The 25,710-nt window shown below is 41.4% G+C and overlaps 1 protein-coding gene across 13 annotated transcripts in view; it reads right to left on the bottom strand.

The window, feature by feature from the left end:
* Window positions 1–25,710, bottom strand: part of ank3b (ankyrin 3b) — a 615,939-nt gene that overhangs the window by 165,977 nt on the left and 424,252 nt on the right. For all 13 annotated transcript variants that reach the window (XM_059947390.1, XM_059947385.1, XM_059947393.1 and 10 more), the window contains exons 6-13: window positions 24,658–24,843; window positions 20,367–20,465; window positions 18,678–18,776; window positions 16,916–17,014; window positions 12,587–12,784; window positions 9,968–10,066; window positions 8,791–8,889; window positions 1,048–1,146 (exon numbers count right to left, since the gene is read on the bottom strand). In XM_059947390.1, the coding sequence (XP_059803373.1) occupies window positions 1,048–1,146; window positions 8,791–8,889; window positions 9,968–10,066; window positions 12,587–12,784; window positions 16,916–17,014; window positions 18,678–18,776; window positions 20,367–20,465; window positions 24,658–24,843 (978 nt within the window). The remainder of the gene's footprint in view (window positions 1–1,047; window positions 1,147–8,790; window positions 8,890–9,967; window positions 10,067–12,586; window positions 12,785–16,915; window positions 17,015–18,677; window positions 18,777–20,366; window positions 20,466–24,657; window positions 24,844–25,710) is intronic.

The following is a 25,710-nucleotide window of genomic DNA, read 5'->3' as shown; positions in this document are numbered from 1 at the left end:
TATTGATTGAAGTTGAAACATCTTAAAACAGTAACAGAAACCCATTTACAGAGGGAAATTTGAAGCTTCCGTAATTTTCTATTGACCCATCATAAAGTAGAAATCTTTCATATCAATGCTGTAGTTTTAAAATTTAAATTGAAACATGCAGTGAAATGCTTTGCTTGCATTGGGGATTGTGCCGAGATCAGCCCGCAAGTGTTGCTACACTTCCAGTGCCAACATAGCATGCCCTACTAGCCCTAACCTGAACATTTTGGTCACAAGGGAAGTTACAAACCCCTGATAGCCAACAGTGGGAATTGAACCCTGGTCTTGCAGCCGGCACACGGTACAGTGTTGAGCAAGCTGCTACACTATCATTCCAACCCATTTTGGAGTTGTTATACCTTTTAATTTAAGATACCTAATCACTTAATGCTTCCCAATGGTTCTGTGCTTTGCTCTCAGTCAAAGAACTACAATGGCTCATTGTAAGGGGAATTAGTCCCCTTTTGTTGGGTGTCAACTTCCATTATCCTGTTGCTGTCAAAAGGCAAGGAAGTGTAATTAGGATTGTTCATTAAGAACAGTGGCAGCTTTAGAAGCAGCTGAGTCCTGAGCCCTGTTGAATAAGCCTCTAGATTCACTGAGAACTGATATATGTAATGGGACAATATCGCCTAAAGTAATGTCATGGTACATTACATGCAGCACAACATAAACACAAGCGATTCTCCAGATGCTGGAAATCCAAAGCAGCACATGCAATATACTGGAGGAACTCAATAGGTCAGGCAGCATCCAAAGAGGGGAATTAATGATTGACGTTTCAAGCCACAGCCTGCTGAAGATTCTCAGCCCAAAAGGACAGCTATTTACTCCTCTCCGCAGACATTGCCTGACCTGCTGAGTTCCACCAGCGTTTTGTATATGTTGCACCTGCAGAAAAAGCTGGAGAGGACTCTACTCTGCCTTTGTTCACCTCCTTTAATGCATGATTCCGCTGAGACTGAAATCTGGTTCCAGGCTTTCTGAGTAAGTGGCTCAATTTTATTTTGACCTTACCTTGGCTTTGGCTTCCACCTGAGCTCCATTCTGGACCAGATGACGGACCACATCTGCCTGGCCCGCCCTGGCAGCCATGTGCAGTGCAGTTTCTCCTCTCTGAAAAATAGTACGTAAAGGACACAGAATAAATTTTATACCATTTACAATTTAAAATCAAATTCAGCAGAATGCCTGTTTCAGAGTAAAGGCTTCCCCCACTATCCAAAAGTAGAGAATTCCTATGAAACCTTTCGTAAGCTGAAATGGCGCAAAGCAAAGAAGCAATTACTATTAATTTATATGGGAAAAATTTTTGAGCGTTCCCAGACCCAAAAAATAACCTACCAAATCATACCAAATAGCACATAAAACCTAAAATAACACTAACATATAGTCAAAGCAGGAAGGATATGATAAATACACAGCCTATATGATGTAGAAATAATATATGTACAGCGAAGCTTCACTTACCAGAATTGGGAAGATTCGGCCAAAAACCGATTTGTAGAAAAAAACCCGGCATGTACACGCATGTGCATGTCACACATGCGCACACACCTGCCCGCGCAAGGCTTCACGGTCATGATAGTCTTCCTCAGGGTAAACACAAGTTTAAGGCAGGCGCCTTTTTTCGTAAAAGCGAAAATCCTCTGGGTTTCTTTCGGTTAGCGAAAACAGATACTAATGTAGGCCTTTTGTAAAAGCGAAGTGGCGTAAAGCGGGGGACACCTGTACCATTTCTCCAGCCCATATCCTGACTGTGTAGGAAGCTGGCACCCAGCTATTTCTCGGCTCTGGCATCCTGGCAGCGAGGTGGCACAACTGGTGGAGTCACTGTCTTACAGCATTAGGGGCATGGGTTCAATCCTCAACTCGCATGCTACCTGTGTGGAGTTGGAATATTCTCTCTGTGACTGTGCAGATTTCATCCAGGTGCCTCTAGTTTCCTCCCTCATCCCAAAGACAAATGAATTGGTAGGTTGGTTGACTAGAGTAAACTGTCTCCCATGCTTCTGAATGAAAGGTTAAATGTGCTGGGGGACTAGTGTAAATGGACGGTCACAGCAGCCCTGGTGGGCTAGAGCGCCTACTCCCATGCTGGATCGCTTTATGACCCCAGACTCCAGGTCTTACAAAGCAGGGGCATAGGCAGGGGTTGCAATTTTATATTGCTTCTGCTAAAGCAACTTTTCATTGTGTCTCCTGAATCCATCAGTGCCCCAGTAGTAAATTTCTTGCCCTGGTCTTCCAACTGTTCATGGCTGTGTCCTCATCCTTCAGGGAGGGGAAACTGTTATCCATGCCTCAGCCCAGTCTACGTGCAAGTCCAATTCCCCACTAGTGTGAATGATAATGTTCTGAAGGGGGCCTGTACAAACACATTATTGTGTCCAACACCCTCAACAGAATTGTGATGAACAACTTTACCAAATAGATTCATTGCCATCTTCTTGGGTCAATAAACCCTTGCTTTGTTAGCTCATTCAGATCCTAAGAATGAGTAAAACAAAAAAAAAATTCACCTAAATACCATTCTCCCCCAGTGCTCACACTGATTCAATTAACAGATGTTCCAGGTCATAGTGCAGTCACAAATTCCTGTGGTTTGCCTTTAGCCTAGTTGTTTTCAAGCTGGAGCAACAAACTTTCTATTTAAAGTAGTCCATGATCTCCAATTTTTGCACAAGGCAGACATTCAATATGGAGGCACAGAGGGTGATTCCAGCTAGGACACAGTCTTTATTGCAGAGTGGACGTAACAGTCTGTAAATACCTTCTGGGGAAGCAGTCCATTCATAATAGCAGCTGACAGCTAAAGGTGTTATGAATTAAACATGAAAATAAACTGCTGCTGTTAATGAAAAGTTTGGACTTGGTTATTGATCCACAAAATGGAATCCCACAGTTAAGATAGAAACATATTCTGTACCAAGCTCTGAAGAAAAGTAAATGCACTTACATAAGATACAGATCACCCCAAAACCATAAAATGATAGAATATTTCTCATCTTGTAGGTAATAAAGCAGGGCCTCAAATGCATCAAGGAGATGTGTGGCCAGATCTTTGGTGTTAGTGAATGGACAAATAATGGTCAAAAGAGCTCTCCCTCCCTCCACAATGCTGTGGGATTTTTTATGTTGACTTTTGTGGGGTCATGGGACCTCAGTTTAAGTCAAGACAAGTCACTTTTTATTGTCATTTGAACCATAACTGCTGGTACAGTACACAGTAAAAACGAGATGTTTTTCAGGACCATGGAGCTACATGAAACAGTACAAAAACTACACTGAACTACGTGAAAACAACACAGAAAAAAATTATACGAGACTACAGACCTGCCCAGGACTGCATAAAGTGCACAAAACAGTGCAGGCATTACGATAAATAATAAACAAGACAACAGGCACAGTAGAGGGCAGTAAGTTGGTGTCAGTCCAGGCTCTGGGTATTGAGGAGTCTGATAGCTTGGGGGAAGAAACTGTTACATAGTCTGGTCGTGAGAGCCTGAATCCTCCGGTGCCTTTTCCCAGATGGCAAGAGGGAGAAGAGGAGAAGAGTTTGCATGAGGGGTGCATGAGGTCCTTTCATAATGCTGTTTGCCTTGTGGACACAGCATGTAGTGTAAATGTCTGTAATGGCGGGAAGAGAGACCCCAATGATCTTCTCAGCTGACCTCACTATCCGCTGCAGGGTCTTGCGATCCGAGATGGTGTAACTTCCGAACCAAGCAGTGATGCAACTGCTCAGGATATTCTCAAGACAACCCCTGTAGAATGTGATGAGGATGGGGAGTGGGAGATGGACTTTCCTCAGCCTTCGCAGAAAGCAGAAATGCTGCTGGGCTTTCTTTGCTATGAAGCTGGTGTTGAGGGACTAGGTGAGATTCTCTGCCAGGTGAACCCCAAGAAGTTTGGTGCTCTTAATGATCTCTATTGAGGAGCCGTCGATGTTCAGTGGGGAGTGGTTGCTCCGTGCCCTCCTGAAGTCAACAACCATCTCTTTTGTTTTGTTCCCACCCAGTTGCAATTCAGTAACCTAAATAGTTGACTTAATTTAATGTGTTCAGAACACTAAAGTTTCAGTTACTTTGGTTGTGCCACCGAATCAGAATCAGAATCAGGTTTATTATCATTGATATATGTTCTGAAATGTATTGTTTTGTGGCAGCAGTGCAGAGCAATACATAAGTAATGACTGTAACTTATAATAAGGCAGATAATAAATAGGTAGTACAAAAAGAGAGGAAAATAGTGAGGTAGTCTGCATGGGTTAATGGACCATTCAGAAATCCGATGTTGAATGTGTGTCTTCAACTCCTGCACCTCCTCTCTGAGGAGAAGAGGGAATGTCATGGATGGTGAGTGTCCTCAATGATGGACGTGTCTCATTGAGGCGTTGCCTTTTGAGTATTTCTCGCGATGATGCAGACCATGCCCATGATGAAGCTGACTGAGCTCATAACCCTCTGCAGCTTTTTCCAATCTTGTGCATTGGTGCTTCCATCCCGGACACTGATGTATCAACTAGAATGCTCTCCATGGTATATTTGTAGAAATTTGCTGGAGTCTAGAGTGGCATGCCAAATTTCCTCAATCTCCTAATGAAATAGAGCTGCTGGCATGCCTTCTTCATAATTTCTTGGGCCAGGATAGATCATCAGAAATATTGGCATCCAAGGACTTGAATCTGCTCACCCTTTCCACTCCTGATCCTTCCACTAGGACATGTTCTCCTGACTTCTCCTTCCTGAAGTCCACAATCAATTCCCTGATCTCACTGACGTTGTGTGCAAAGTTGCTGCAACACTACTTAACCAGACAATCTACCTCACTTCTATGTGCCTCGTCTCCATCTGAGATTCTGCCATCAACAGTGGCAAATGTACCTAACCAGCCATTCAATAATGGGTGTAGAGAGAGTAGAGCAGTGGGCTATGCTAGAATCTCTGAGATATACCTGTGTTGACTGTCAGTGAGGAGATGTTATTTCCGGCTCTCACTGTCTTCCGGTGAGGAAGTCAGTGATCCAGTGCAGAGGAAGGTACAGAGTTCCAGGTTATGAAAGTTGTTGATTAATACAGAGGGGATGATGGTGTTGAATGTTGAGCCCGTAGTCTGTAAACTGCACCTGTTGTACAGGTGGTCCAAACCCAAGTGGGGAGCCACCAAGCTAGCAGCCGTTGAGGACCTATTGTAGTGGTAGTCAAATGGCATTAGGTCCAGGTCTTTGCTAAGGCAGGAGTTAACTCCAGCAGTCACCAGCCCATCAAAGCACTTCCTCACAGTAGATATGAGTGCTATCGGGTGATTAGTCATTGAGGCAAGTATGCTGCTCTTCTTGGGCATTGGCATAATTCATACCATTTTGAACTAGGTGGGAACCTTTGACTGCAACTGTGAGAGACTGAGAATGTCCTTGAGCACTCCAGCCAGTTGCCTGGCACAGATTTTCAGTACACTACCAGGTACACTATCAGGGCCTGACACCTTGTGTGAGAGTTCAACCTGTTGGAAGATGTTCTGACGTCAGCCTCTGAGACAAATATCACTGAGTCACCAGATGCTGCAGGGGTTCAGACAGATATAGTTTTATTCTTTCTTTTAAACTCTGCAAAAAAAGGCATTTATTTGGAAATAAAGGACCACAGCTATTTATGTCAGGTTTCACCTAGAAATAATGCCTGTTAATCCTGCTGTAGCTGACATGCATTCAATTCTGTCTCCAGCTTCATTCAGAATTGCTTTTTTTTGTTTTTAAGATAGCCTCTCATAGGTCATACCTAGTCCTCTTGTAGAGTTCTGGATCACCAGTCTTGAATGCCACAGATCTAGCCCTCAGCAGACTGCAAATCTCATGGTTCATCCACTGCTTCCAGTTTGGGTTTGTTCTCGAAGGCACACACTCCTATGCACAGGTCTTGATGAAGTCACTGACAACTGTGGCATATTCATTCAGATCCAAAGGTGAGTCCTTGAATATTATCCAGTCCACCAATCCAAACAGTGCTGAAAGCGTTCCTTGGCCTCCTTGACCGAATCTTCGTGGTCCTCACCAGTGGTGTTAGTTTTCAGACTGTCTGTATGCTGAGAGTAGAAGTACAGCCAAGTTATCAGACTTGCAAAATTGTGGTGGTTGGTTGGCATGGTAGTGTTCCTGATGGTTGTGGTCACGTGTGTTGGCTTCTCTGGTCCCACAGGTGACACGTTGGTGGTAATTGGTGGAATTATCATAGCGAATGCCAAATCACAAAAGCATAGGCAGAGGAAATTTCAAAGACTAGAAATTCCACAGCTGCACCTAATTCTCTGATCCATGCTTTCAGGAAGTGAGACATTAAAAACCCTGGGAAATTCTTCCAAGATGTGTTAGTGATTTTAACCTCCTTCAATCTACAGTTCAGGCAACATATCAAATACAGAACTTGGCTTGATCAGAATTCCCACAGATGGCACTCTGATACATTCCTTGTAAATTCAATTATTCAATCCAAGCTTAACAAAATCTGGTGTGGGGCTGCATTAACCAAAATAAATCAGGGAACTTCAAAGAGACAACCTCGCTGCATAAAAATATTTTACCTGCAAAATGCAATTGGCAATAAAAACAATTGCTTGTTTTGTTATAGGGAAAGGTTGAATAGGTTAAGATTTTATTCCCTGGAGCGTAGGAGAATGAAGGACGGATTGGTAGAGGTGTACAGAATTATGAGGGGTATAGATATGGGAAGTGCAAGCAGGCACTTTCCACTGAGATTACAACTAGAGGTCATAGGTTCAGGGAGAAAAGTGAAATATTTTAGGGGAGTATATGGAGGGATCTTCTTCACTCCTAGGGAGTTGAGAGTGTAGATTGAGCTGCCAGTGTAAGTGGATATGGGTTTAATTTCAACATTTCAGAGAAGTTTGGATAAGTATGTGGATGTGAGGGGTATGGAGGGCTGTGGTTCAGGTGCAGGCCGAAGGCTATGGTCAGAGCAATAGTTTGGCATGGACTAGATGGGCTAAAGGCCCTGTTTCTATGCTGTCGTGCTCCAAGACTCTGACCTTTAAGTTATCTGGTGACATTTAATGAAACTGTGGGAATGAGAAGAGGAAATCGTCTTTCACATTTTCTTTATATTTTTACATAATTATAGAAATATGCAGCATGGAAGAATGTTCTTTGATTCATTGTTGGTCCAACAAAACTATGCAGAATACTCCCACATCCCAGCTCTTGATCTGAATCCATTTTGGTTTCAGCTCAAGTGTGCGTTGAGGTCCACTATAATCTCATCTACCCTCTATCCTTAATACCAATTAATTTATCTCTCTGCCTCCCAATTATTAATATCACTGCTGAGAAATGGTTCTTCCTATTCTCCATCCATTAGCTTTTCATATTTTAGATACCTCAGTTAAATCTCCTCTCAAGTTTCCTTTGTTCCAAATAGAGACTGCTTTCCAATCATTAATAGTTTAAGATAAAGGCTTGCATTTATATAGCACTATTACTGACCCTGTCAGAATGCCCCTCCCAAAGCATTGCATCTAATGAAGTATTCCGTCATACTACAGAAAACATGACATCAAACTGTGCAGGGTAAGTGCCTCATCGAGGGGTCAGCAGGTGAAAGAGTGAGCAGTTTCAAGTTCTTGGGTGTCAACGTCTTTGAAAGTCCTCATGCGCCCAACATATTGATGCAATTACGAAAAAGGCACTGCAGAAGCGATATTTCATTTGGAATTTGAGGAGATTTGTATGCCACCAAAGACTCCAGCAAACATCTACAGCATTCTAAATGTTTGCATCACCGTCTGATACAGAGGGGTCACTGCACAGGACTGGGAAAAGTTGCACAGGGTTGTAAACTCAGGCAGCTCCATCATGGGTACTAGGCTCCCCAGCATCGAGGACATCTTCAAAAAGGCATTATCCATCATCATATCCACCACCTAGGATATTCCCTCTTCTCATTACTACCATCAGGAAGGAAGGACAGGAGCCCAATGACACACATTCAGCATTTCAGGAACAGATTTCTGAATGGTCCATGTACCCATTTGCTCTATTCATCCATTCATTTGTTAATTTATTATATATCTCTTCTTGTAACTTATAGTATATTTTATGTATTTACTGTACTGCTACCGCAAAACCACAAATTTCAAGACATATGTCAGTGATAATGAACCCGATTCTGATTCTCACAAAACAGATATGTGAGAATCACTTGCTAGTCCATCTTCAAAAGTGCTGATTGAGAGATAAATATTGGTCAGGATAATGGGGATATATTTTCTATTCTTCTCATGGGATATTTAATGTCCTTGTGAGAAATAGTGTTACTCTATTTAATGTCACGTCCAAATAATGGCATTGCTGATGCTATAGTATTCTCTCATTATTACACCCGGTCACATTCCATCCTTATTTTAGAAAAATAAGTTACTTTAAATGTATTTTGCATTATTGCAAGAATAAGATGGAAAAGAAGCATTATTTTCACCTCCCTCCATTTAAAATGTTTTATGATACAACAGTAATGGAGACATTGACTAGTCATAGCAAGCCATCACTTAGCGATCCACCACCACAGATCAAGACAATAGCAATAGCGGCAATCAGCAGTTATTTTCCTTTGGGTTTGAATAATAAAAACAAAACATTTTCCCACATTTCTCTTGATACAACATCTAAAATTTCTTATTATGGGTACAGCTATAACATACAAAATAGCCTTTCCTTGTTCTTAAACAACGGACAAAGTTTTTCCTTACCACATTTGTTGTATTTGGTGATGCTCCACGTTGCATTAACTGTGTCACAATATTTGCATGCCCCATGAATGCAGCAACATGGATAGGCGTTAGGCCCGACTGCAGAGAACAAAATGGGCCACACGTATCACAAAGAGCATGCTCTTCTGCAAGAGTATGTTCACCACAAACAATACACACAAAGTCACATGCACACGTGCTCAAACAAATCACACACTAAATTAGTCCAGATATACATGAATACACATGCACAACAATGGGCAGACGGATTGCCACTTTCAACAGCATGTAAAGACTTATTTTGGTATCAAAATAAAACTCGAGCCAACCACAGCCAGCATGAACCTAAACTGACCTGAACCTAGGCACTTAGAATATTTTGTTGCTCAGCCAGGATCAGAGGCATTGAAAGAGAAGCAGAAGATTGTGTGTTGCATGAGCACTGCAACTGATTAAGATCAGAGAAGACATGCAATTATTTGAGCAAATAATCAAGTCCCAAACCAAAACCAATCATTTAATCAGAACATACACATGGTCGGTTCATACTGGCTTAATTTGGGTAGCCATGGTCTATGAATAAAAAAATATAAAGCAATCATGAAATTATATAAAGAATGTGTGCACGGACACACATAAACAATGATCTATACGTGTGAACTGAACAATCCACAAAATCTGCATCAGTACACATACTGTACAAGCACACCAGACACAAGTGCAAACTGGCAATCATATCAATACACAACCACACTGATAAATAAATGCAAAACTGCATCAATACATAAAAATATGAACAATACACAATTTAGCCTTACTCACGATGCATAATCACATCAGTACACATCGTAAGCATACGCACAATCAAAAACAACATGCATTCACAGAATAAAACTATAAACGAACAAGAACAGCTCTCAAAATACTGATGCACAATTTACAAAAAGCCCCACAGTAAGAAGACAATATACATGCATGCACACTAATGCACCAATTCAAATACATGATGTCATTAATACCCAAAGTGCTCACAAAACTATCAAGAGCCAACCACATCAATACATGGAAATGCATACATTTAAAAGTAGCAACGCAACAAAACACAACAATATATAAGAAACTGCAACAAAGACGCATACGTCAATACCCATGTGATACTTGGATGTGTTGGTGTTACCTCAGTAACTGCCTGTATTGAAGCTCCGTACTTCAGCAATAAATCCATTACTTTAATCCGGTTCTTCTTACATGCGATATGAAGTGGAGTGAAACCATTCTACAAAAAATTCAAGATTCTTTAATTACTCAGTACTCTGCAATCACAACTTTGCAGCTGACCATTTCAAAATGGTAGTTTCCTCTTTCATCAAAAACGTCACCTTCTTGGTGCTGGTTTTGACTGTACCCGAATGTAACAAAAGACATGAAGGAATGAAGAAGTTTATATTGCCCCCATCTCCTATCTTTTAAGGCTTTATAAATATCAATTTCCACATATTTTTAACTTTAGCAAAACACTCCAAGTAACTTTATAGAAACATTACGGAGCACAATTTCATGACAAGCAAAAGGCAGCTAACAAAAACACAAGAGACAGGTTTTCGCTAGCATCTTTAAGGAAGAGAGTACAGAAGAGTATTGTTTAGGGAAGGAATTCCAATTTGTCATCTGAAAGCATGGCTGCCAGTAGAGAAGCAACTGAAGTTGAAGTTGTAAATAGAACTTAAAAGAAATGATTAAACACAGGGACATACTTGGAATTGTATAGTCAACTGTGATTCTTTTCTTTCCCCTTATACTTACTTAAAAAGCTCCTTTCATCCCTGGTCACTTAATTTCCAACATTCAATTTCTAAGGGAATCGGTGGTAACTGATCCAGGAGCACTCTTGCCCCTCTTGCACAGTGACATGGATTCCTTCTCTATTCCTATAGGTATCATGCAGCTATCAGTTTCTTTCCTGTTTCCCAGGCTGTGCCTGTCCCTACTTTTATTTGTTTAGAAATCGGAGGAGCATCACAGGGCAAATTTACATTTAAGCGTTACACAGAAAGCCCCATCCACTAAGGCTGGCTTAAAAGGATCATTATTTGTGTCAAATATTTTACTTATATTTTTCTATTCGAATGTTAACATTTGTAGGGCTTGAAAATGGAATTACATGGGATTCGATTTCAGCCTATAAAACCACAACAAACTATTTACACCTGTTTTAACATTAAAAGCATGTTATTTGTTGACTGAGGTTTTTTTGTAGAAACAAGACACAATTACTGATATTGACAGAATTGTGATATACTGAAGACTCTGTCCCTTCCATGCATCACTCTGAAAAGTCTTCACATTGGAATAATTTTGGAGACTAGTCAATGGCCAGTAATATTTCCTTGAAGCGACTTCAGATACCTAACCTACAAACTCTGTTTTTAAAAACAAAGGACCCTGAAAATTCGACACCTGATAAATGTTTGACAAAAGATGATAGACTTTTGTCTGGGTAGCCTCCGACCTGATGGCATAAACATTGATTTCTTAAAATTCCAGTAATTGCCCCCCTTCACCATTCCCATTCGTTTCCCTCTCACACTTTCTCTTCGTACCTGCCTATCACCTCTCTTGAGTGCTTCTAACCCTTCCCCCTCTTCCATGGACTTCTGTCCTCTCCTATCAGATTCCCACTTCTCCAGCTCTTTATCTCTTCTACCAATCAATTTCCCAGCCTGTTACTTCAACCCCTTCCCCCTTCCAGTTTCCCCTATCACCTGCCACCTTGTACTTCTTACTCCCCTCCCCCTAGCTTTTTATTCTGACTTCTCCCCCCTTCCTTTCCAGTCCTGATGAAGTGCCTTGGCCCAAAATGTCGACCGCTTATTCCCATCCATTGATGCTGCCTGGCCAGCAGAGCTCCTCCAGCACATTGTGTGTATTGCTCTAGATTCCCAGCATCAAAGGTTAGTCATCAACTTCTTGCTTCTATTAATTGGAAGAGAAGTTGGTATGATGCACGTCATTTGCCACTAGCTGTCCTCACCGCATGCATAAATTGCATTTTGTTAGAAGATGGTAATATTGTTTGCATAATAATTTCCATAGGATTGCTTTGCTTCTATTTCTGCAAAGAGATCCCAAAATGAATTTCTGTTTAAAACTAAATACCATATAGAAATCTTCTCAGTAAAAAAGGACGTGTTTTTCTGGTAGATTTAATATGTATTCACTGTTGATCAATGGAGGCCAAGTCATTTGGTAAATTCACAGCAGAAGTTGATAGATTCTTGATTAGTAAGGGTGTCAAGTTACGGGCAAGAGGCAGGAAAATAGGATTGGAATAAATCAGCCATGATGGAATGGCAGAACAGACGATGGTTCAAATGGACTAATTCTGCTCCTATGTATTATGGTCATAAGCAGCAATCAATTTATACACAGCAGGATCCCAGATATGATATTGGATGAAATCTAAATCTTGACCAGTGCTCTTTTGAACAATACATCTGAGCTTTTAGACCAACCAAAATCAACAGACAGAACCTTGACTTGATGGATAGAATTCATACATTCATCTGTGGAAGAAGATCCAAACACAAGTGTTATTAGAAAAACATGAGTAATTGCAAGAAGAAAGGACAGAATGGGACTAATTTGATGACTCTTTCTAAATACTTATAGAGGCAGGATAGAGTCTGTGGCAATAGTTTTTGAAATGCAGAAAAAACCTTAACTGTGCCACCTTAGCTGTGATGTTGGTAAGAAGGTGGTGAAGGGGACAGAATTATCAGTTACACTCGGTGCTTACCAGTGCTTTGGCATTTGGGTTTGCTTTCTTTTCCAGCAGCACCTTGGCGACTTTGTAATGCCCGCAGTGTGCAGCAACGTGCAGTGCTGTCAGATAGTCATTGGTCACATCGTCCACAGGCACGTCATGCTGAAGCAGCAGCTTCACGGAATTCAGGTGGTCTCCCTGCGTTGCCATGTGCAGAGGGGACAGGCCATTCTAGTAGGGCAGAAACACATCACCAGTGAACACAGAGCCACTTGCTTCACTACATTCCATCAACAATACTTTATGTAGCAATACAGCATGCATTAGGCCCCTCTGGCCCTCCTACTTCACCCTAATCTAATCACAGGACAATTTAAATAACCAATTAACCTACCCAGTACATCAGTGGACTGAGGGAGGGAACAAAGCACCTAGGGAAAACGCACACATTCCACAGGGAGGATGGACTGAGGCTCCTTACAGAAGGGCGCCGGAACTGAACACCAAACTGGAACTCCCCAAGCTGTAATAGTGTTGCGCTAACTGCAGCGTTGCCGGCCGGAGGTGTCGTGGCATCTGCACCAGACTCTGAGGTGAGTGGTCTCGGGTTCAAATCCGGCTGGCTCCTTGTGTGCCTTCCAGCTGTGCTGGGTTGAGCATCGAACTAGCAACTTGGCCTCGTAAAAAACACACAAATGCTAAAGAAATGGCAAGGTTGTTGCACAAGGCACGGAGAGGAACAAGAAAAACCTGTTACACTAGTGTAGCACCCAATACAATAGAACAGAATCAGACATTTTGTCCCAGAGTATTTCATCTAGTATTCACGGGCCACCTTTATTACTGCAGTCGCATAACTTTAACTCACGTGATTATCAGCTCGAATCAGCTTTAACCTGAACTACTTTTTGCAGTACTGAGATCCACATTCTAATTATTTATTAACGATCCAGGGATCACATGCTGAAATGTCAATGCTTATTCAGAACTTGCAATGACTGTCAGTTCCCAACAATTCCAAACAATAATGCTAAAACGGTTGTGCAGCGGTTAGCACAACGCTACTACAGCCCGGGGTGTTCTGGAGTTTGGAGATCAATTCCGGTGTTCTGTAAGGAGTTTGTGAGTTCTCCCTGTGATCCGCATGAGTTTCCTCCAGGTGCTCCGGTTTCCTCCCACGGTCCAAAGACACACTGGTTAGTAGGTTAATTGGTCATTGGAAATCGTCCTGTGATTGTGCTAGTGTTAAATAGGTGGGCTGCTGGGCGGTGCAGCTCATTGGGCCTGAATGAACCGTTCTACACTGTATCTTCAAATAAAATTAAAATAATTAAAATTAAATAAACACCGGTAGCTGGTAATACAAATTAAACAATGAAGTTAATTTTAAAAAGACAGCCAGGTAACTTGAAATCAGAGTAACCTGAGTAAGTTAAAATCTTATACAAATAACTTGGAAAATTGCAAAATCCAATGCAGGTTGAAAGGCAAGTTCTATCAGTGAATTCAGCGTGACATTTTTTTGACACTGAAAGGAAATACGATCCTCTGGGCTCACACCGAGCTTTGCACCGAGCATCACAATGCAAGATATCCTCACCACAGAATCCAAGAGTCACAGCATTTAAAATGACCATAGGAATGGTATCCAGACATCACAAACTGTAACACACACACACTCACACACACACACACACACACACACACACACACACACAAACAGCTCTTCTATTATCCAGTTCACTCTAATTTTCTTGCTTGTTCTTTCTCATGCTCTCCTGGAGGTGATGATGCAGGATTTGCAGCAAATGTTGCAACCCCCAACTTGTAAGTCTGAGTATTGATGATGGTGTCAGCAGGTGTCATCATGATGGTGTCAAGGTGGAGTCACCTTGAGTTAGCCTACTCATGGGAACTGGCTTGCACAGGCTTAGCAGACAATGCCTTCATATTAACAGGAAGCAGGATCTCCCAGAATTCTCTTCCCATTTCCTAGGGTTGTTGACACTGCTTCTAGTGTCATCAGGCCATGACACGGGTTAGAAATAACAACAATTAATAACCATTAGAGATACCGGAATTCATCCCTTTTCACAGAACATAGAACATTAATTACAGCACAGTGTAGCCCCTTTTGCCCAAGATGTTGTGCCAACCTTTTAATCTACTACTCTGTGATCAACCTTACCCTTCTCTCCAATACAGCCCTCCATTTTTTCTATCATTTATGTATCTAAGAATTTCTTAAATGCCCCGAATGTATCTGCCTCTACCACCACCACAAGGGCTTTCCATGCACTTACCTTTCTCTGTGTAAATAACTTACTTATGACATCCTCCCTGTACTTTCTCCCAATCACCTTAAAATTATGCTCCCTCGTATTAAGCATTTCATTCCTGTGAAAAAGACTCTGGCTATCCATTGATTTATGCCTCTTATCATCTTGTACACCTCTATCAAGTCACCTCTCATCCTCCTTCTTTCCGGAGAGAAAAACCCTAGTTCACTCACCCTATCTTCATATGACATGCTCTCTAGTACAGACAGGATCCTGGTGAATCTCCTCTGCACCATCTTTAAAGATTCCACAACCTTCCTATAAGGAGGCAACCAGAACTGAACATAATATTCCAAGTGTGGTCTAACCAGGATTTTATAGAGTTGCAATATTATTTTGAGGCTCTTGAAATCAATCTCTCACCAACCCTATCAACTTGCACAGTAACTTTGAAGGATCTAAGGATGTGAACCTTAATATCCCCATTCCTCCAGAGCAACAAGAATCCTGCCATTAATCCTGTATTTTGCCCTTCAAATTCAATCTTCCGAAGTGAATCACTTCACACTTTTCCGAGTTGAACTCCATCTGCCAGTTCTCAGCCCAGCTCTGCATCAGGTTAATATCTTGTTGTAACTTTCAACAGCCTTCTACACTATCCACAGCTCCACCAACCTTCGTGTTATCTGCAAACTTACTTACTCTTTCACTTTTTCATCCAAGTCATTTATAAAAATCACAAAGATCAGGAGTCCCAGAACAGATCCCTGCGGAACACCACAGGTCAACAACCAGCAGGCAGAATACTCTCTGTCTACAACCACCGTCTGCCTTCTATGGGCAAACCAATTCTGTATCCATGGCCAGTTTGTAAACACAACCAAGTTTTCCTGGATCATATACTCCCTGACTTTCTGAATGAGCTTACCATGGGGAACCTTATCAAGTGCCTTACTAAAATTCATATACACCGAAGCAAAGCACCTAAGCCTACACCTCCTCCTTCGCCAGCAACCAAAGACCCTTTCTGCTGAGGCAAAGATTCAGATGGGCTTTCGCCAACCATGTTTATTGCATTCAGTGTTTTCAATGTGGCCACCTAAATATCAGTGAGAACAAGCATAGACTAGGTACCCACCATGCAAAGCATGAGTGCTTTGCCCACCAAGACCATCTGGAACTCCCAGCTGATAGTCCTCCCCCATTCCCACAATAACCTGCATATTTCCAGCCACTCCCACAGCCAGGGTGAAACTAAATGCAAACCAAAAGAACAGCTCTTCATAGTCCACCTGGGTAGTTGACATGACAGCAAGGACATGGATTTCTCCATTCTCAGATTGCCTACTCCCCTTCTGTCTTTTTTCTCTCTCCTTCTGCTCTAACTAGTTCCTCCTCCACCCAACCTTGCCTTCCATCACCCTGTTTCTTTCCCTTCTTTCATACACTCCTCTCACTGAATCCCCTCCTCCACTGTTACCAACTGCCCACCCCACCTCACTTATTTGGCTCCATGCTCCATCCTCCTTTTCTGTCAGATTCCATCATCTGAAGCCTTTGTTGCCTCCACTTATTACCTCCTGAACTCTTGCTATTTTCACTCTTCCAATTCCATCTACCCATCAATGTCCTGACCTGGATCTACTTGTTGTTTTGCTTATTCTTGGAACCTCCACTCCCCACCTCTCTATACAGCCTACTCTTGCAACCCAGCTGAAGGGTCTCAACACAAAACGTTGACTGTTCATCTCCCTCTACAAATGATGCCTGACCTCCAGCAGTTTGATCTTTCTTCAAATATCAACATTCCTTTTAAAACCAAATTGTCTGTTTAATGAAAAACATTTTGCCTTGTCCCTGCAACATTATAATGAACATAGGATCCAGGCCAATTGCACTATGTTTATTGGCAAAACTGTTATAAATATTTCAACCATCAAATGAGAACATTTCTGGATTTCTCTTGCTGCTCTCAGTAATGTTGCCAATGTTTTCACCCAATACTATGAAAACAAAAGAATGCATTTTAAGGCATGTGTTTAAGCTAATAAAACTATTGCAGGTTGAATGAAAAATAACCTACTTTTGTCTTGGAAAGGATCGGGGCTCCTCGATCGAGCAACATTTCCACCACCTGCTCGTGCCCACTCCTTGCTGCACAGTGGAGAGGTGTCAAGCCATCCTAGAAAAAGAATTACAGCATTATTGTCACATTTTATAACAATACATCGTGATAAAATAGCATAGTGCTTTTACCATGCCAGTGACTGGGTTCAATTCTTGATGCTGTCTGTAAGGAGCTTGTACGTTCTTAAAACCATATTATTTTAAAACCATATTAACTTTTGCAGTCAAAATAATTGCTTCCACAGCAGGTATGTCAATCTCTGGTTCAGGAAAAGCAGAAGGAAAAGAGACAGATCCCGATTTAGATTCAGATTCATTTAGGATAAAGAGCTTCATCCTATGTCATTAGCTCTGTAGTTTGTATTCGTACAAATCCGACAGGAGCCTGACATTTACTAAGCAAACACATGTTTCACTGTGTTCACACATCCTGATGTGCAGGGAGATACCAAATGAATTTTTAATTGTCAATAGACAGGGCAAGACAACTATTAAATTACAGGGTCACCATACTGATTTACTGTTTGATGGTACCCAGGATGGCATCCATGGTGTTTCGGCATCATCTTGTTGAATGTTGTTCTTGTTGCGTGGTCACCTTGACAAACGCACCACAGCAAATTCCTAATACATGTAAATGTGTATGGTGAATAAAGTTGATCATTGATGCTTTATTTCTAAAATAGGTCTTTCATGAAAAGCTTTCTGTAGTAAATCACGAGAAGCAAAGTAAAAAAAACGCAACTTTGGGGGAAAAAAGCAAACTTCAAGCATTTAGAAAACAAACTTTGAACAACTACAGGTGTAAGAAATGTTTGCAGAGCAAGACTCACAAACAATATTGGGATAATAACCAGCTATCCATTTCTTGTGATGTTTGGCAAGGGAAGACTAGACAGGACATCAAGTAGAAGTTCTCTGCTCAACTTTAAATGGTACCACACAGTCGTCAGACATCAAGGATGGAGGATCAATTTTATTTGCCATATACTTTTTTAAAAAACATGTCATAGGAAATTGTTGTGGTGTGTTGGGCAGGATGTGACATGCAACAAAAGAACACCATTCAACAATTATAAAGAGTAAAGGATTCTATAAAGATAAAGAGCTATATATAAATAAGAAAATTAATACATTTGGAAGTTAAAGGACAGATGTTGAATAAAATGTGCATACCTACACAAATACAGCATGTATCTACAACGTAAACAGGAGTATAAAAAGCGGTTTAAGGAGTCTACAATGCAGTGCACTGACTGAGGTAATAGAAAGAGGGGAGTGGAGGGCCATCTAGAAGGTTGATCAGATTAACCATGGTCGTGGGTGTCCATTTGTATGAAAATATGGGACATCAGTTTAAAGTCACATCTAAATGACTGCACATTGACCAATAATCAGTGATTAGTGATCTCTTAGTTGGTCTAACCAATAGCATAGAGTAGTTATCACTCACTGGAACTAACCATTAATGAAGTCTTGAGCTCATTCAGCACAGAACAGGGAATTGTCAATGGAACTAACCATTGGCACAATGGGATTAATCACTGGCACTAAGAAGTGACCAGCCAATGCAACTAATAGGAGTTGGTTGCATACCCCATGAGTGGTCAGAAGGTAGGCACAATATTGAATATATTTCTTGAGCATTCACAGCTGGCTTGCTTTTGTTACATTTTTAAAGTGCACAATTAATGTGTTAGAAATATTTGCAAGCTTACCCTGGTTTTGGCTTCAATTTGAGATCCTCGGTCCAGCAACAACTTAACCATGTTGGCATTCCCTCTCTTTGAGGCCACATGCAGCGGGGTGATGTCATTCTGGGGACAAGACCAGTTTTCAATTACTCTGACCTGCACATGTAATGGACCGACTGCTGGCACAAATATCTGATTCTTTGCACATTTCAGACGGTTTTACAGCACTTGGTCTGTTCAGAATTTACACATTTGTTAACAAATCTCTGATGCAGTTTGCGTTTTATATTAGCCACCAAGATTGGAGTCAAGTGTTGCAAGCTTCTTAACGACTCATTGGCATGAAGCTATTGGACTAATATAAAACAAATTCACGAATCCCATTCCAGGAAAGGAAACACATCATCCTTAACTGGCTTTCCAACTTGTCATTCCCTTCCTCCTGCCCAGAATTCCAAAACACCCAAACTCAAAGCGACATGATTAACTCTTACACTGCACTCTGAAGCAGCCTGTCAGCCTATTCAGAGGCAAGATGGCAGAGGAAATAAAAACTCGCCTAATCAGCGATGTGCACATTTTGTGAGTGAATGTAAAAGAATTGGAATCACTATCACAGTGGGGATAAATACAAATGTAGATATTGACCCCTAACATTTAAAATAAGGCATTTCTCACATAATCCTAAGTACAACAGATTCTGCAGATGCCACAAATCTTGAACAACACAAACAAAATGCCAAAGGAACTCAGCAAGCCAAGCAGCATCTATGGAGAGGAATAAACATTCAATGTTTCTGCCTGAGACCCTTCATCTGGACAGAAACACAGCCCTGACATCCTTTAGCATTTTGTGTGTTATACACAATGCTAACTTCTTTGTTTTTGAATACATTTCAGGCATCTGCAGAAATCTTGTACTTATATGGTATGCTTGTTTTCCCTTGCCACAATATTCTTGTCAAGCTCAGTATACATAATTTCCTACTTTATAATTGTTATAGAATTAAAAACAGGAAATGATGAATCAGAGGAGGTGAGAGGCTACTGACAGAGGTGTACAAGGTGATAAGATGCACAGATCAAGTGGATAGCCAGAGACTTTTTCCCAGGGTAGAAATGGCTAATATAATGGGGCATAATTTTAAGGTGATTGGAGGAAAGCATAGGGGAGATGAGAGAGGTGATTCCCCCCCCCCCCCCACAAACACACAGAGTGATGGGTGTATGGAAATAGAGGCAGATAGATTATGGTCATTTAACAAATTCTTAAGATATGCGCATGGATGGTAGAAAAATAGAAGGTTATGTAGAAGGAAAGGGTTAGATTGATCTTAAAAGGTTGACACAACATCACGGGCCAAAGGGCCTGTACTGTGCTCTAGTGTTCTATGTTCTATGCCAATAATTCCTATTCAAAATTTGTCAGATCACCTGGAAGAGTGCATTTCTGAAACTTTCTTGCGATTTAATGGTTGTTACCAGCACAAAGGTTGCTGGTCAGATGACCTTGAGCAACAGCAATTCTCAACAGTTTAATAGTTTAAATAAAATAAAGGTAATGATACGAATAGAGCCTTTACGAGGGAAAGGTCCTTTACTTCACAAGCCGTTAAAATTTATTCTAAATGTAATTTTCATGTTAAAAAGGGCATAAGAGAAGTGTATAGAGGTGAAATGTAAGACAACCTAAATCACAATCTGGAACCTTACCCGGGCTGTGAAATCTACAGCAGCACCACGATTCAGCAACAAAGTTGCTACGTTTATATTCCCATAATGAGCAGCTATATGAAGCGGGGTAAAGCCACTCTGAAAGAAAGAGGAGATTTAAGCATTAATTTTTGCTTTTTGTGTTTTACAATGTCACTTATTCTCCCAAGGTTTGTTAACAATCACTGTTTAGTTGAGGCTCTTTACCCCAAAAGACAAAAAAAATCTTCCATGTCACATCCACGCCATTTTATTCTTCTTTTTGAAACTACTTTTGCTTAAAACGCCACGTTGCCCAAGTTCATTGAATGGTCTTTGAAATGCAGGTGGTCTGAGGGCAGCACGGCAGAATAGTGGCCAGCGGAACGCTTTATGTTAAATCAGGGTTAGATTAATGAATGTTAGATCAGGGTTCAATTCCTGGCGCTGTCTGAGAGTAGTTTGTACATGCTCCCTGTGACCATGTGGGTTTTCTCCAAGTGTTCTGGTTTCCTCCCACATTCCAAAGAAGACATAAAGGTTAGGTTTAATAAACTGTCGGCAGGCTATATTGGCACCGGAAACACAGCAACACTTGTGGGCCGCCCCCAGCACATCGCAAATGTTGACGCGAATGATGCACTTCAATTTAAGTTTCGATATACATGTGACAAATAAAGCTAGCCTTTATCTCATCTAGCTTTATGTAGTCAGTGCAAGTTTGACCCTTTTGGCAGCAATTATCTGAGGTAGCGCGTTACAGACTTCCCAACCCAACAGGAGGCTTGTATGTGACTGATAAGCTCTTGCAACATCTCCACAGGTGAAGTTTGCACAAAGTGAATTGGATGGAAGTTCCAATTGTGTGCAGTCTGCGTTGAAGGTTTAAAAAGGCTGGTGATTTTGCCTGCCAGTAGCAATTCTCTTTCAATGGCGCCTACTGGACTTGGCGTGCACCTTTTAGTTTTCCCTCTCTCTCTCATACATACACTCAGGGACAAAGATACAAACACACAGAAAACAGCAGGAATTTGTATTCATTTAACATTATTAACAAAATAAAACTTCCCCGAAGGTTGCACCAGAGTAATTGTTAAGCACAACTTGACGGCAAGTAGATATTAGGGAGAAAGCAGAAAGCATTAGGGGAGAGAGGTAAGTTTTAATGCACATCTTAAAGAGCAATTGAAGAAGGAATTGCAGAGCTTGGCAACTGAAAGCACAGTCATCAATGGCAGAGTTATAAAATTCAGCGGGGCTTAAGAGGCCAAGACATATGGAGCAGTCATATTTCAGAGCAACTTAGACAGATACAGTGGGACAAAACTATGAAACGACGTGAAAATAGAAAAGCATTTTAAAACAGGAACACTGTCAATGTAGGCCATTAGACACAGGAATGATAGCTGAGCACAGGGAAAGCAGCTTTTAACAGTCAGAAACACACATACAGACCCACGCTCTCTCTTCTTTTTCAGTGTACTTCTCACATTGGGCAGTTTTACATATATAAAAATCAGAGAAAATCCTTTCTCCAAACTAAGCCATAATTTCCAGTTGCATCGCATTCCACGCACTGGAACTGTATAATGAATTTGTGCTGAATTTCAGTATGCACCGCAGCGTAGACGGATGGAGTTTTCACACAGATCTCAGATTGATGCGTGTGTTTGCACATCCAAGATGCCAAAGTTTCACAACAAAATTTCCATAATTAAGTGACTTGTAAGTGTCCATTTTCATAAATTAGCCCCACCAGGATCCTGGAGTCTTCTAAACTGAAACTGGGGAGGGATGTACTATAGACAACTGAACGAAAATCAGAATTACCTTGAGTAAAGCTCAACTGCATTTGTCATTGTATGAGGCTGACACCCAATTTCTGACTCAGCAGTACTGCACAGAATCCATTCCCTAGAGAATGGTCTGCTTCTTATCCACACAAGTAAGATTGCACTTCATTAAAGATAGGCATGTGCACGTTAACCTCTTGGCTTCAGCCAGGCCATGACCTGCACAGAATTTACAGCCATTTCCGAACATGTTCGAGGAACAACTTGAGGGGAAGCATCTATTACCTAGCTGTAAATAGAAATATTGCTACAGAACATATAGATCTGCGTCACCATTCTTAAGCTTGGTAAACATTAGATGTTAGCCAACAGCAAAATTATACTCGTGAATTAAGAGTTCCTCCAGCATTTTGTGAGTATTGCCATGAATTATATATTGTGCATAAGATAGGGAGAGTGATTCAGAATTGGAACTTACGATCAAACCATATGGCATACTTTTAAATGGCATCACCTGCTGTGGGTGCAAATGCGCTCAAAGGGAATATGCCCTCACAGCGGAGAGATCGGCCATGAAGCACAAAGTAAACAAGAGCTGTAGAAGCTGTTTCTTGCCTGGTGGTGCCTTCTGCTTCAGTAAAGGTCACAATATAGAACTAGTAATGGAGCTGTTATCCAGCTCTAGAGAACATCGCGACAGACACAGCGTCAACAGGTCTAGAATACTTGCTATGTTGACTCATGATCTCACCAGCCAGATAAATGGGCTGACATGCACTCTTTAAGGAAGTGGCAAAGAGTATAAGGTGAGGATCCAGGAAACATATCCATAACCATGCTGCTTCAAACATTCCCCTGAATGCTAAAGTGATCAGTGTTCCAATTAATAAAACAAGCTGCCCTTTCTCAGAAACAATGTCATTATCAATACCTATCGCCTTTAGGAAACCAATGCATTTAGATAGGTTCACCTGCAGCGCTGTGTGGGGTTTAAACAAGACCCCCATGTCGAATGCTTAAGAACATGCAACTACAATTTGGGCCCTACACTTCTAGAGATCTGGAGGCATGAGATGCATTTGCGAAGATGTTCAGCAAGCCTGTTAGCCATGCTTCCATTGGAGTGATGGGGAAGGTGCTGTGTTTAAGAGAGGCATTTCATTATTTTTAAGGATCCAAAGAATCCCTCTTTTCTGACACTTGCAGGGTAAGTGTCATGCAGCAGTCCGGGAAATTCAATCCTAGAAGCACACCTGATCAGGGCTGTCTGCAGTTCCCAGCACCTGCAGTTCACCGTAACTCTAACAAGGGCCCAACTGGCTCTTCCGAGTACGATGGAACTTGGGTTCTGACCAGAACAGATTACAAATGGAAAATTAATAATCATCACCAGCTTCTAAAATGACAAAACATAAAAGGGTGAATAGTCTGTCCCTAAGGCTTCCAGGTCCGACTGCAGAAAGCCCTGCAATTTGATCTATTTCTCCAGATTTGGGCATGCTACAGTTTCAAAAATAAAATAGAAAGCATAGCCAGAAATAAGAGATGAAGCAGCAGCAGCAGCACAAGGATTATGAGTGGCGTGGCATATAATATGTATACCTCTGTGGTCCTATTCACCATCATCTACGATAGCACATTGGGCAGAGAAGAGAAGGAAAGAAAAATGAAGGATTAGTTCACCGGTGGGTGACAGGCGTTCCACAAACCCTGTGATGAACGAATGACAAGAAAGCAATGATACAAGCAAAATGGGAAGTAAGAGGCGGCAGCAAGAAAAAAAAAAGAAAAAAAGGGAGGAAATTGAAGAGGAATTGCACACTGAATAAATGTTATTTAGAATACTTTCTCATTATTTTAAAGCATTTGCACACAATTTTAAAAAGGAAAACCATCATTCACATTTTCCTGTAAAGCAAAGTCTTTGACTTGGTTTCTTAAAAAAAAAATTCAGGATAAAGTTTTCAGTCTTGGCTAGACATATTCCTGCCTCCAATTGCCCAGTCTGCTCACTCCCACTACTTATGGCCCAATACATCCAGCCTCAGAAGATCCTTTCTCCCCCAAGCTAGATAAAAAATAAAAGTTGTTCTGCTCCCTACAGGATGATTCCTGACTCTCTGGCAAACAACCATCCAGCCCCCATCCCCTCTTCTCTCCTACCATTTGTTTTCTCTCACTCCTCTAACACCCATCCACCAATCCATTATGGCCATGCCCTGGAGATTACTCTCTGGATCTTAGAAGACACAATAAAAGGGCTGACAAACCGATTTCAGAGGTTACGTGGCAAAAAATGAGAAAGGTCACACCAACTTTTGGCATGTGTTTTGGGCCCACACCGCCACTGGATATCACAGTAGTGAGACTGCCATGTCTTAAACAGCAGAGCATGAGTTAGAGGGTAGGCAGCATAGTTAAGTGCAGGCTCTGAGCTGGGGGAGGAGGGGGGCAGGCCGCGAGCTGGGGAACAGGCCAGGAGGTACACCGATGCCCACAGGATGTCAAGTAAGGCCTACCTTCGACTCCACGTCGGCGTTGTGGTCATTCTGCAAAAGCAATGCTGCTGCTTTGGTGTCGTCTTTGCGAGCAGCAATGTGTAAAGCTGGCAATCGGACCTTCCCTTTAGTGTCGTTCTCCAGTAGCAGTGAGACCACTTGGTCGTGGCCTTGCTGCAGTGCAACGGCCAATGGAGTAAACCCATCCTGCACAGGGAAATGAAAAAGTAGTGATTATACCCCAAGCATCATAGCTAGAGACATCAACAACACACACAAAATGCTGGAGGAACTCAGCAGGTCAGGCAGCATCTATGGTGAGGAATAAATAATCAATATTTTGGGCCGAGACCCTTCACCAGGAAAGGGAAGGGAACGAGAAAGAAGCCAGAATAAGAAGGTGGGGGAGAGCAAGGAGTACAAGCTGGCAGGTGACAGGTGGGTTGGTCAGTGGATGATGTTTATTTTCCTTTTTCAGTAGAGGAAGCCATGGACCGACATATCAGATGGGAATGAAAGTAGTTACAGTAATTAAAAGTTAAAAGTTATCATAGTGTAGTATTTAAAAGGTTATTGCGGCAAGTTTGGATGAAGTATAGAAGAAAGAAATTCTTAAGGGATAAAAACACTAGCATTCACTAGATCAGTTTTGGTATAGTACCATATATAACAATACAACCTGCCATTCATCAGCACTTCTTAAGTTTCACCATCAGCAGAACCATGAGCATCTTTCTTGGCTGCTAAAGCAGAAAGATTTAGCTTTGGTACAGAAAAAACTATGCCCAGTTCTCTAGATATGGTCTTATCAAAGCCTGGAATGTTGTAGCAATACTTCTACACCCATTCCTGAATGCTATTAGCCTTGCTGACCAACTTGCTGTACCTTCAATTAGCTTTGTTTACAAGGATGCCCATGTTCCTTTTTGAAAAGTTTCTAAGCATTCAAAAAGTTCCTCTTTTTCTATTAGTCTTTCCTCACATAGCACTTCACCAGCCACCTTTTACAGATTCTTTGTGCCTTTTTCCATACTTTTCTTTCCATTGTCAGCAAACTTAATACATTACTCATGA

The sequence above is a fragment of the Hypanus sabinus genome, chromosome 22 (genome assembly GCF_030144855.1).
Source record: "Hypanus sabinus isolate sHypSab1 chromosome 22, sHypSab1.hap1, whole genome shotgun sequence".
Classification (NCBI taxonomy): domain Eukaryota; kingdom Metazoa; phylum Chordata; class Chondrichthyes; order Myliobatiformes; family Dasyatidae; genus Hypanus; species Hypanus sabinus.
This window is presented reverse-complemented; position numbering and strand designations above follow the sequence as displayed.